The 14,273-nt window shown below is 34.1% G+C and overlaps 1 protein-coding gene across 12 annotated transcripts in view; it reads right to left on the bottom strand.

Annotated features, from left to right (window-relative positions):
• The window catches only part of OXR1 (oxidation resistance 1), a 464,297-nt gene that overhangs the window by 43,456 nt on the left and 406,568 nt on the right, over positions 1–14,273 (bottom strand). For all 12 annotated transcript variants that reach the window (XM_040494233.1, XM_040494235.1, XM_040494232.1 and 9 more), the window contains 4 exons: positions 13,545–13,697; positions 7,974–8,158; positions 4,248–5,002; positions 289–457 (listed from right to left, as the gene is read on the bottom strand). In XM_040494233.1, the coding sequence (XP_040350167.1) occupies positions 289–457; positions 4,248–5,002; positions 7,974–8,158; positions 13,545–13,697 (1,262 nt within the window). The remainder of the gene's footprint in view (positions 1–288; positions 458–4,247; positions 5,003–7,973; positions 8,159–13,544; positions 13,698–14,273) is intronic.

Below are 14,273 nucleotides of genomic sequence, written 5' to 3'. Positions count from 1 at the left end.
GGGAGGAGAGGGTGGGTGATGGGTACTGAGGAGGGCACCTTTTGGGATGAGCACTGGGTGTTGTATGGAAACCAATTTGACAATAAATTTCATATATAAATAAAAAAAAAAATAAAACCCATGTTAGGAAAAAAAAAAGGGGGGGGTAAATTAAAAAACACAAAATAGGAGTTAAATTATTTTTAAAAGATTTGATGTCAAGTTTTTAAAAGTACTTTTCTACTGGTGTTAAGTGATATGTAAGATAATTTTAATTCAAGCAGTCTCAATAATGTTTTTGTTTTTTACCTTTCTTGTGGCACAGCAAACCAATATTCGTGTTTCTTATCTCTCTGTGCATACTGTTGCATTGTTGCACTTGCTTGAGAAACAAATGTTTTCCTCATTGGTTTTCCAACTCTGAGACATAAGAACTTATGCAATCGATGCCTTCTCTTTTCTTTTAAAAGTGCAGAACCTAGAAATGAGATACAAACAGAATTCATTCCATTCTCATATACCATGCTTAAAAAATTCAGATAAAGTGATGTTTATCTCCAAACTTCTAACAAATATAGAATAAAATTTTAATTTACTGACACTTACTTAGATGAATTTTCTTAAGGAACTTTTATTTTCTTCCAAAGGTAAAGTGACAGGTACAACCAGACCAATGAACTAGCACCCAAGTAATGAACTGAAATTATGTCTAAGCGCATTAAGAAAAAATGTGAAAGTTTCAGCAACTCTTCTATTAAATTTTTGTGTGGAACAACCATATTAAAGTAATTATATGCACAAACATAATTTTCTGCATGTTCTCTATCAACCTTCTAGAATATCTAAAAATATTTGCAGAACTTTAAAAGGTTTACTTTTCATATAGTTGTAATAAACAAAAATTTACTAAAAAAAGTTTCTGAAGCTTTTACATATATATGAAAGTAGGATATAACAGTCAAAAATATGCTGGACTCAGCCATCTGGACAGTTTATTAAGCCTGAATTATCTCTAACTTCCCAAATAGAGATGCTGATGTAAGGTACACTGAGGGTCTGACACTATGAATGAATTCAGGATTTTGGACATGATGTTTCCGAAGCTGGCATACTATGGAAGAATAAGCAGTTTACAGTCAGGAGAGCTGGATACTAGTCATGGCTTTCTTCTGTACAATACTGCAAAAGGTGCATAATCTATATGAGCCCCAATATTTGCATCTGATTAAAAGAGTGAACCTTTACCATTTTCCCCACAAATATATTCCACAGCTGTGTACCTATTAAATCATGCTATATTAAAAAGTCACTAAAAATTAGAAACCTGGATTATTTCCCTATGACAGAACTTCTAGCTACTTAACATCATATCCCACACCCAAAAACCCCACTAAAATGAAAGTAATCTACCACATTAGGTTAAACAGAATCCCTCACTTTATCTTTTTCAAAGGTTTCAAAATATAAGAAAACCGTAAGACACAAGGATATCAAATAAAGATATTCACACCAGCATTCTTTACAAATATCAAAGACAGGAAATAACATGAATTGTTAATAACAACTGAATGTGTTAATATGGAAGTTGTTAAAATATAGGGCCATTAAAAACCATATTTTCAAAAACTATAATGACTTGGGAAATTATTCATGACACAAAATATTAAGTAAACAAAGGATACAACACTATCATCCTGATTTTATATAAAAAATATCTATGTATAGATACCTACAAATATCAAAATCGTATACATGTGTATTTAAACGTGTGTGCGTACACACATACACACCAAAAATCAAAAATAAATGTAACAATTGTTAACAATGAGTATTTCATTGATGAATTTCAGGTAATTTTTATCAATTTTCTAAAAATTTCCTATACTTGTCAAATGTTCTTTAATGAACATTAGTTCTGAATAAGGAAAAAGGTATTACAAAGGAACTATTCATATTCAATCTTTTATAGAATTTTATTTGAGCAAATTAATTCTTTAACATCTACTGAATACAATCTTTAGATCATTAGGATATCTAAAAAAGATGGTGCAAAGAAAATTCAGTACGTATTTTAAAAACTGAACCAAACTCTCATGTATTGCTGGCGGAAATATAAAATGTGCAGCCATTGTGAAAACAGTTTGGGCGTTCCTCAAAAAATTAAACAGAGAAATACCATAGGATCCAGCTAATCTACTGTTGGGTATATATCAAAAAAAATGGAAAAGAGGGATCTGAGCAGATATTTGTACACTAATGTTCAGAGCAGCATTATTCACAATGGCCAAAAGGTGGAAACAACCCAAATGTACATTAACAAATGAATACATAAAAACAATGTGTTATGTATAGTTAGCCCTTGAATGAGACAAGGTTAGGGACACCAACCCCCAACACAGTAAAAAATCTGCATATAAACGTTTGACTCACCCAAAACTTAACTACTAATAGCCTACTGTTGACTGGAAGCTTTACCAATAATATAAACACTTGATTCACACAGGTTTTGTATGTTATATGTATTATATTCTGTATTCTTACAATAAAGTAAGCTAGAGAAAAGAAAATGTTAAGAAAATCCTAACGGGTACATGGGTGCATTAAGCATCTGACTTGATTTCGGCTCAGGTCATGATCTCACAGTTTGAGTTCAAGCCCTGCATTGGCTCCGCGCTGACAGTGGGGAGCTTGCTTGGGATTCATATTCCCTCTCTCCCTCTGTCTCTGTCTCTCTCTCTCTCCCTGCCCCTCCCCTGCTTGTGTGCTCTCTTTCTCAAAATAAACTTTAAAAAAAGAAAATCATGAGGTGGCTGGGTGGCTCAGTTGGTTAAGTGACTGACTTTGGCTCAGGTCATGATCTCATGGTTCCACAAGTTCGAACCCCGCATCAGGCTCTGGGCAGACAGCTCAGAGCCTGGAGCCTGCTTCAGATTCTGTGTCTCCCTCTCTCTCTGCCCCTCCCCGACTCACACACTCTCTCTCAAAAATAAATAAATATTAAAAAAAAAAAAAGAAAAAAGAAAAGAAAATCATAAGAAAAAATACATTTACAGTATTGTACTGTAATAAAAAAAAAAAATCATGTATAAGGGGACCTGCACAGTTCCAACCCATGTTGTTCAAGGGTCAACTGCATAATAGAGTATTATTCAGCTTTAAAAAGAAGCAAATTTTCATACATGCCACACCAAAGATAAAACTTAAAAGTCACTGTGCTAGGGGTAATAAGCCACATACAGAAGAACAAATATTGTCATGACTCCACTTATATGAGTTGCCTCATATATAGACAGAAGTTCACAGAGACAAAAAGTAGAATGGTGGTTGCCAGGAGGTGAGGGGAGAATGAGGAGTTACTACTTCATGGGTGCAGGATACCTTTTCTGTTTGGAAAGATGATAAAGTTCTGGAAATGGCTAGCGGTGATGACTGTACAACATGAAGGTACTTAATGCCACTAAAATTTACACTTAAAAATGGTTACTACGGTAAACTTTATTTCAGCAATAAATTACTGAATTTAAGTTTTATAATTTCATATGTAAATTGGATTGATTAGAATATTCTGCCAGAATATCAGAAATGCTGGCTAGGTTCCCTGAAGTACACCCCATTATGTATTAAGTGGAAGCAGTGCACATTAGAAAACAACATGGTCTACTACTATAACTTTCACTAAGTAAACTACTAAAAACCAAACAGAAAGAGAAATGGCATTTTAATTTATTATTCTTGGTGCCTTATAAAGGGAAATGTTTAATCAGACAATGATGGACTTCCAGATACTTGGAATAATTTCAGAAATAAACTTGTACGTCTAATTGCGCTTTTTTAAAAAAAGGTACAATTACAAACTTTGGCAATTACACTATTACAATTACAAACTGCAATTACATTATTTTATGTGCAATGAAAAAAGGCCTTTTAATGAGGTAACATACCAAGAACTAAGAGAAATGGAGAAATCAAAGGTATTCCAGAACTTGTGTGCATTTTCAAGAAATTAATTGTTTAAAGATAGAACACAGTCAGGAGGGTGTACACATGGTGGAAAAGATGCTCATTATGTGTATAATCCGCCATGGGATAAGGAAAGACAAGACTAGGAACTAGACACCATATACTTACCCCTGGAGAAAAGTAGCAGTCAAGGGCCACTAGATTGTCCTTCAGAGTGGCCTATGATACAGCAGCTTTTTAGTCCGTGAGGAAGGAGGAAGACAATATGCAGTAAGATGAATTAACTTTATATATTCCTTAACACTTACCTTCTATATCAGCAGTTGCTATTTTATGCTTAATTTCTTTTTGTGACACCTGTTGAATATTTTCCCTTTGCTGCTTAGTCTGTTGCATAGTATGGGTTTTCCAGAGTTTCCGGAGTTCTTCTACCTCTGCCTCGGAGTCCAGATTTGGTTCCTTTCCTTGTTTTCCTTTGTTGACAGTTTGCTTTTGTTTAAAATCTGCTGCTTCCCCAAAAGATATCCTTTCTTTTTCACCCTCTTCCTGATGTAGTGAATTCTCATTAAGAAAATCCTGGTCTGCATTTCCTTTTATACTTGTGCTTTGTTCTTTAGAGCCTGAGATCTCTTGAAAATTATCTGTAGCCTGATCTCCTTCCTTAATGGCCTTTTCAAGATTATTTAACTCTGTTTTAAGAGAAGAAGTCCCAACTTCATTTGTAGAATGTCCGGAATCAGATTTTAAGTGATCAGTAGAAGAAGACTCTGATATGGCTGTTAAACATTCTCCACCACTTTGATTGACAGTTTGCACAGATTCTGATGACGCACCAGATGATTTATCTTGTCGAAGCTCATCCGAAGAGACAAGCTCCTCTCGTATAGGAGAGAGTTCCGATTCTGTGAACACATCTTCAGAAAGAGACTCCTCAGTGCTCCTGGGAGCAGTGCTGGCACTATCATTACCTGCATCACGGGTTCTTGAGTCTATTTCATCAGTATTACTTCTTGTCATTTTCTTTAAATGGCAGAAATCCCTTCCTGATAACTGATCTATCTCTCTGTTAATAAACAAAATTAAAAGTTATTACTTTTTAAGTTGCAGGGTTTTATTTCCCACAAACTTAACACTCAATTAGTACTAAAAAGGTTTCTCTAAAAGGGATATATCACTTAATAGCGTATCAAAATTTGATTTATATGGATAGGCCAAATAATTAAGTCAAGCTTTTGCAATAATCTAAGATCTGGGAAACATCAATGTAAGATTTCCAAATTGAATTCATCTACCTGAAAAGAGGTTGAAGATGTAACTTTTGGGTGAAGCTATAATTCTACACTAAAAATTATTCATTAATGGAATATGGAAAATTAGCTTAGATAAAATTTTGATTAAAATTTTACATGTCTTGATAAAGAAAAAAATACATTGATATTACCCACATGGATACATGAACACCCAGTGCTTATTTATTTACATAGATATTTGTAATCTATTTGAATAGAGATTGCACTAAAATATTAGGCTCAAATGCAAAGCTGAAGACCAACTGGAATAGAACTGAGGCAGTACTTACTGGAATTCTTCAGGCTACCAGAAACCACTCTTAATTCAGAGAAAACTTGTTCATCTAAAGGTTCAGATACTAGATATGTGAATGGTTTATATTCTATTAATACTTCCATATTTAATGGCATTTGTAGATATGAGCACTAATGTTCAAAGTTAGATAGTTTAAGTTCTAGAAGGAGGTAGTATAAACATCTATATAAAACATGAAATAAAAGTCAGAAATTCAAAATGATGGTTAAAAGCAGTTTGTGACAAATGGAAATTATAGTAGTTCTGAGTGGAGAAACCACGAACATTTGTTTAAGAATAGAAAAAAAAAACAGGAATGTAAGCTGAAACAAAAATAACTGGCTGTCTCTGGATGGTGAAGCTGGATAATACTTTTATTCTTTTTTGATATTTTTCAAATTTCATAGAAGTATGTACAATTTTTATAACTAGAATAGGTAAAATGTATTTTTTAAAAAGGTGTTAGTTGAATTACAATTCATATATCTCTCTCCCTCCCTTAGATCTGATTCACCTTAGGAGACAAAAGCATGTGATTTGTGCTATTAAAAATGTAATAGTGGCATCTACTGGTGATCCATTCAAATTGCATATATAGGGTCTTGGAACTTGGCAAAAGGCAAAATTCTGAGAAACTGTATATGAACATTTACTTTAAAAAATTTTTTTTAATGTTTATTTATTTTTTAAGACAGAGGCAGAGCATGAACAGGGGAGGGGCAAAGAGAGAGAACAAGACACAGAATTTGAAACAGGCTCCAGGCTCTGAGCTGTCAGCACAGAGCCTGACGCAGGGCTCGAACCCACAAACTGTGAGATCATGACCTGAGGTGAAGTCGGATGCTTACTAAGACCCTTAGGTAAGAGACAAAATTAATAAATGTAAGAGAATCTATGTTTGAATAAAGGCTGTAAAACCTTCACAGTTAATATGCTAAAAGACTAAATATTTATTTCTGTCAATGATGCTGCTTCTGCTTAACACGGTTCCAGAACAGTACCTTTGAAATCAACTTCCCAAGCAGAAGATGGAAGAAAATCAATCAAATCTTATAAGTCAGTTTTGCTACACATGACATTACTCTGCAAAACTACTTGCTTTATTTATCTGATTTGCTGCCAAATAATGTTTTTAATTAATTTATAAGGCAAGAACTGAAAAGACACTTCTTTTTGGAGGAATTTTTTAAATGTTTGGACCAAATGTATGGTCTTTCCAGGTGACATTCTAAATTATAAAATAGCGATCTGCAAAAAAGAGGAGCTCTACATCATCCTGGTGGAATACTTACAGATCATTCAGCATAAGAGAATCCCAAAGAATCATAATAAAAATCTCAACCGTGACTGACAATATATGCATTCATATATAATCTTGTTTTTTCTTTTAACTGAATCCTTTACTCCTTTATCTTTGTCTCATCCCTCCACCCACTTCAACAATACTTACTTGCTCAAAGTGACTTTGGATGATGATCTACAAAAATAACTAGAGGATATTCTAGGAATTATCTGCACCTCTACAGAGGAGTTTACCAAGCCAAAATACTATCTATTGTATGGAAAGTATAATGGACACTTCTTGAATAAGGGATTTTATTCTACCACAGGTATCCTAACAACTCATGTACTCTGCCTCAGAAACAAAAATAATTTGCTCCTTTCCTAGCTAAGCAGTTCTGTACCACACAAGTTAATTTTAGAACAATGATCCACATCCCTGTGGGCTAATAAAGGATTTATCTTTGGCTCAGTTAAAGTGAAGCCATTTTTAAATGGTTGACACAGTATGTATGGAAGAATAGAGGGTGTTCTTTTGTTACATATCAATTTTCTTCCTTTCTTCTTCTCCTTCCTTTTGTGGTATACTGTCTTCTTCCCCTTTTATTTCTTATTCCTCCTTTTTATCTCTGGTCATTCCTGTGGTCAAGCACGTCACTTTCAAAGGCTGTGCTGAGTTGCAGTCTTATACCTATGTTATTTGAATCCTACAAATCCTTTGACCAGTATATTCCAAGGTTAACTCTTTCAAGATTAACTGAGGAAGAATGATGCTCATGTGATCTCCCCCATATCCCACACTGGACTCTTCAGGCTCTTGTAAGAAAAATCTGAAAGCTACACTAGTTCACTTGTATTACCTTATATTAGTCACAGAAATAATTTAAAATTCTGTGTCTTTATAAAAAGAGCTGGTAAACACTAAATTAAATGAGGTTTATAGGTTACTTTAAACATCCAGTTCTCTGACAAAATATACAAATATAAACCTAAAACAATTCCTAATTGTTTAAGGTGTGTTAAGAATAATCTTTTCAATACTATGTATACTTTTTCATTATTGACAAAATGAAAAGCAGTTATAATAAAAAAAATACTAAAGAGTATTCGACAAGGGCCAACTATCTAGATGTAATAAAATCACAAAAGAGAATAAATACCAATCTTACATGGGTAAAGATTCCTTTATTTTGCTATCCAAAATTTCTTTGTACATTGCAGCTGACATCACCTCTTCCATTGGACACATGATGCCATATTCCTCACAGCCATTCTCTTGAACCAAAGGGTCAGTTTTATGTGGATCAAACATTATATTATTTGGTGTAACCAGCAGCACACCACTGACTGTGCCCTAAGATGAAAAAAGACAATAACATTTAATCGTCAAAGCTTAAATTTTCACAAAGTAGTCTAGCTGTTTTTACTAATTTTCTTCTGAAATTAGGCCTTCTGTTATATATAAAAGTAGTACATTCAAGCACTATGACACTCTCATGAAAACATTTTATACGTTTTACACTAATTTACATTCTGCTTCCTGTGTTGTTCCCTCACTAGAGGTACCAAATATAGTTTCATATACACAATGCAGGTTTAATAAATTATGTGTTGATGATTCAATACAATACAAGGGAAAAATAGCATAATCTCTTTAAAATATTCTTTAAAAAAAGTCTCTGTTTCAACTTGCCTCTGTTACTGCCTAGCTATTTGACTTGGGGCATGCAAAGTTTCTTCATCTGTAAGAATAGGCATAGTAATCATTTTAATTTAATCACAAAAAACTATGAAATTTCAAATACATTTAATAAATAGCAATATAAATACGAAGAGTCCAACCTCTCAACTTAAAAATGAGCAAATTAAAATCCATAGGAAGCCGATCCCACTAATATTAGCTAATACTTATTGAAAGCTCTGTATGTATCACGCTTTATATAAATCATTGTCTATTTGATCTTCATAATCATAGCTATGAGATGATTATACTGATGGGAAAATTAAGGTTGTTGAGAGGCTAGACAACTTATCCTAAGTAATAAATAACATGGCTAACTGAAAAGCAGAGGAATCAAGATTAAAAATCCAGGCAGTCTGTGCTTTTTACTAAAATCCTTCCACATTCGAGTATAAACTACAGTCACTCCAAATGTGCTAAATATTCCTTAATCCCATTTTAACTCCTATCTATTACCATATTCCTTAAGTATAAAAGTGTAAAGCCAGACAGAATTCTAAAAATAAACTAAGTAGTTACTTCAAAGTTGTCTTATCTTTTCTTCTGAAGCTATTAAGGAGAAGAAAAACTCAAATCCCGCTTGATTGGTATCATATCATCCTTCAAAGTCCATATTCAGCTCTGGCTTACCTTTTTACCTTTTACCTGGCTTAACTTTAAAAACATAAAACTTAAGTTATGACAGACACTACCATTAAAAATGATCAAATAAAAGACTAAAAGCAGAAAACTCTACCTAAAATGGTCACCCAACTGTAAGTGGAAAAAAGTTATTGCGGATGGTTCAAGATAATAAAACATACTTATTATTTGTAGTAGCTACATGCAATATTGGAAAGAAGCATATGTGTTTGCAGGCATTTTGGTGGGTTTTGGTGGCAAAAAAAGAATCGATCTAAAACTCTAAACAGCATTTGTTTTAGTTCAGACCAGGGACCACCTAAGTAGGGAGTAACTTTATATAATCCATGGCCTAATCATATTTTGAACGGTATTTTAAATAGATTCATATATATCAGTCTATATTCCTGGATCATACGCCAACAGAAGTCAAAGAGTAATGGTAAAGTATGTTGTAGTGACATTTACATTGCCACAGATAACCTACGCAATAGATAATAAAGAGTATATACAATGTAAAAATCTTAGATTTCCGATCTTCTATCTTCCTTACTCTATCTTGCCCTGTATAAACTTGTTATTTGAGAAGTAAAATCAAGATCAGTAAGAATTAAGGAAAGCAAACACCAAGTTTTTGGAAAAACATCAGGTCATCCTTGATTTCATAAATTTCAAGTAAGCATTAGTTTTAAATAATGGCATAATATCAGGTTCACTGGCAAAACATTACACACTTTCACTTTTTTTTTTTTTTTGCAAAGACAATGATTATTAGGTATGTGACAGAAAAGGCCCAGTATTAATGGTTATGCTTTAATTCAGTATACCTATTAATTCTAGAATACTGCTACTCTTAGTAGTATAACTACAGAAATCATGTGTAAAGCCTCTCAAAAACTATGCTTCTACTTCTTGGATTAGAAGAGGCTTAAAGCCCTGCCTCTTAACACTAGACTGATCAACCTGGTAATGTGAATTCCCAGGAATTCGCCCTTATTTGCTGCTATTGAAGGATGTGCTAACATATTCTTCAAGCTTCTCTTCCTCTGACTCTAGGTAGGACTCTGAGGTATTGTGTCAGATGTTACTCCCCCAAATCAAGAGTTGGCCATGAGAAACACTACTTCAACATAAAAGTCACAAAAACCTTTTGAGAAAGTAACTGCTCAAATTCATCTAACCCAAGACCAAGTTTGAAATTATATTCAAACTCATCTAACCCAAGACCAAGTTTGAAATCTCACTGAAATTCATCTAACCCAAGATCAAGTTTGAAATCATAAACTCATAGTTAAGCATTCCCCCTTCATTCTTTTTAATACTGTTTCATAAATCTGCATATATTATCAGGAGCAAGAACATGTTACAGTCAGAGGTTTCAAATTAAAATATCTTCTTAATCCACATGACCTTCAGAAATTTTAATCACAGATTTCTCTTTAGTATTAACAACTGTCAATCCTTTATGTGCAATTACCAGACTAATCTTCCATGGAGAAAATAAAGTCTGTCTGTAAAAGTTACCACTTACACTATAATATTTCTGTATATACTAGAAGATAAAAAACTATGATGTGGGAAACCATCCCAGCAGACTAAACGCTTGTACCCATCTTTTTTTTCAGTCTTAAGTCCACTCTAATTTAACTATTATAATTATTGTTGATAAATTTCCACAATTTTTACATAAATAACCTTTACTACAGTAAACCTATAGGAAGAGCCAGCCTCCAGCAAGTGATTAGGTTCCAAGAACACCAGGCTGCAGGTTGTTCCTAACTCTGATAATGACTTTATCTTTGCTTTGATACTTGAATAAAAATGTTATTCAAACACTTACAGCTGAAATTCTGCTTCTAGTCAAGAACTAATTCTGCCTAAAACTACTAAAACCATACACACACACACACACACACACACACACACACACACACACACTACATGAAAGGACTATGTGCAGCTACTAGAATGCTGGGGAGTGCCATGTGAATAAGGGAAAACAAATAAGGATGAACTCTACAAATGCCGCAGCATACTGACTGGAGAGTTTCCAGGCCAGAGGCAGAGAAAGGAAAGGAGAGATGAGCCCTTCCCATTGAGAATGCTTTGAAGGTCCACAGAAGGTCTTCTTTCAAGTTTCTAGCTGAGCACTGAATGCTACCTATGTATATGGCAACTATCCCAGGATGAGAAAAGAAGCAACACTCAAAAGAAGCAGAGGAAGCAATTCACAGAGACAACAGAGAAAGGTACAGTTTGTGTTCTTAATAACCACAGCAAAAAAACATGTAATTTACAGGGCCCCAGAAAACTCAGAAGGGAATTGTCTCAGTAAAGGGTAAAACTAGCTATAGTTGCTTTGGTTCTGCCCAACAAAACTTAAAACAAGTCATGATATGATCAAGCTGTTTCCAAAAGACAACTGAGTCACAGAAAACAGCACAAAAATAGGTAGATAAATATAAAAATATCTGGCACCCAAGAAAATAAAATTTATATCTGATATCCAGTTAAAAATTACTAGGCATGTAAACAAAAAGAAAAAAGTGACTCATCACAATGAGAAAAGTCAATTAACAGAAACAAATCCAGAAGTGAGAGAGAAAATAATTCACAGAAAGACATTAAAGTAACTATTGTAACTATATTCCATATATTCAAGAATAAATAAGGTAGATTGAGCATGGTAGTTATGGAGAAGGAAGATATGAGAGCCAGTTTGAACTTACAGAGATGAAAAATATGCTCAAAAGAATTAAAAGCAAACTAGACATGGCAGAAAAAACATTAAGTGAACTTAAAGGTATAGCAATTAAAACTGTTCAAAAAATAGAGAAAAAGAAAAAAGAACAGAGTATCAGTGAGCTCTAAGACATAACATCAAACAGCCTAAAGTATGCATAATTGGAATTTCCAAAGAAGAGGAGCGGATGGAGAAAAAAAAATTGAATATGGTCCCAAATTTTCCAAATCTGATGGAAACTATAAATGCACAGATTCAAGAAGCTGAATGAACCCTCAGCAAAACAAACAGAAAAATACACCAAGGCACACCATAAACCAATTGCTCAAAATCAGTGATGAAGAGACTATTTTATTTAAAAGATTTTTTTTTTTTAATTTTTTTTTTCAACGTTTATTTATTTTTGGGACAGAGAGAGACAGAGCATGAACGGGGGAGGGGCAGAGAGAGAGGGAGACACAGAATCGGAAACAGGCTCCAGGCTCTGAGCCATCAGCCCAGAGCCTGACGCGGGGCTCGAACTCATGGACCGCGAGATCGTGACCTGGTTGAAGCCGGACGCTTAACCGACTGCGCCACCCAGGCGCCCCTAAAAGATTTTTTAATGTTTATTTATTTTTGAGAGAGAGACAGAGTGCGAGTGGGGGAGGGCAGAGAGAGAGGCAGACACAGAATCCGAAGCAGGCTCCAGGCTCTGAGCTCCAATCTGTCAGCACAGAGCCTGAGGCGGGGCTTGAACTCACCAACAGTGAGATCATGACCTGAACCAAAGTCGGATGCTTAACAGACTGAGCCACCCAGGCGCCCTTGAAGAGACTATTTTAAATGCAACCAAAGAAAATTATCTATGTTGTACACAACACCAAATATAAAAATTGTGTTAGAGTTGTCTTCAGAAATAGTGCAAGACAGAAAACAGGAGGTCTGAAAGAAACATCTTTAAAGTTGAGAGAAAAAGAAAACCATGTGTGGCTTCTAAAGTTAATAACATACTATAGTTACTTTCTAAGTAATATCTGGAGTTTATTCTCCAATTCTGTTATTTTACTATACTCCCTCTGCACACTAGAAGTTCTTTGCATACAAAAGCAGCAAGGTGTGGCAGATGAAACATTCACGCTGGGTTTGAATTCACGCCATGACAGAGAAACCTTACCTTGGACGTTAACCTTTCCTGAAAGTTTGTTTGTTTGTTTGTTTTTTTCCTGTGAAGAATGAATAGAACCACCCATTTCATAGGATTATTTTGAGTTGAGGAAATAACTAAAACATCTCATATACTTTCTGGCATACAGTAAGTATTGAATAAACAGTAGTTATCTTCTTTTTGTGTGCTATACCAAGTTTGCAAGAGTTATCACTCCGAACAGCGCCCAGAAATGGTCATTTTATATCAGCTTTTTGAAATATTCTATCAATAGCAAATTAGGGGTAATTTATTATAGTAAATTTATATCCCATTGCCTTTAACAACTGCAAAGGACCACCAGATTCTAAGTTAGTTATAAGCAAAGTCCATATAAAGTATTTCCACCAGTATCTTTTTAAAATATTCAAGCAGTTGATGTCAATAATTTAAAATGTAAATGTCAAATCGTGATATTTCAGTAATAAAGCATGATTAAAAATTCTTACCTTGCCACTGGTAATATATTTGCAATTAATTTTAAGAAATTTCTCAGTAAATGCTTCTTCCTCCTCAGAAGTTGAAGATACAACTCGTGCAGGTCGAATACCAGTAAGAGTAGATAAGGGAGTTGCTTCTTTTGGGTGGACTACATCAGGATTCTTTAAAAAAATAAATAAAGGCACTTCAGAAAACTAAATACAAATTAGCACATTATAAAAGCCAAATGAATAGCTTTCCCTAATTCTCATCACATTTTGGAGGTTAGCTCAAAATATTCTCATTTAAAAAAAATATACAAGAAAGAACAGCACTGTTTTCACATTCAGTAAAGGTTTCTCACAGCTTAAACTTACATTTTCAATGATTTCTTAATGGGTTATATATTTATGAATCATCTGGAAAATGTAGGAAAACTACATCCCTTGTACCTTCATACCACACACACACGCACGCACGCACACATTCAGTTGTTCCTGAGACCATTTAATATATCCCTCAGGTGTTGGGAGCAGAAAAAAAAAAATGGGAGTGCTTGTCTGTGATACATAGGAACTCAGCCAAAACCAAAATCTTTTAAATCTTTTAAAATCTTTTAAAATCTTAAGAGCCTTTTAAAATCTTAAGCTACAAAGAGTTTATCAATGCCATTCTACAAGGTATTAGTATTATAAAGTAATATTAAGTAATTAGATCACAGATTCTTAACTCTTTTAGTGCCACGGACCATTCTCATA

The sequence above is a fragment of the Herpailurus yagouaroundi genome, unplaced genomic scaffold (assembly GCF_014898765.1).
Source record: "Herpailurus yagouaroundi ecotype Mexico unplaced genomic scaffold, PumYag 186, whole genome shotgun sequence".
Lineage (NCBI taxonomy): Eukaryota > Metazoa > Chordata > Mammalia > Carnivora > Felidae > Herpailurus > Herpailurus yagouaroundi.
The sequence above is the reverse complement of the archived record's forward strand: the minus strand, read 5'-3'. Positions and strand labels throughout refer to the sequence as shown.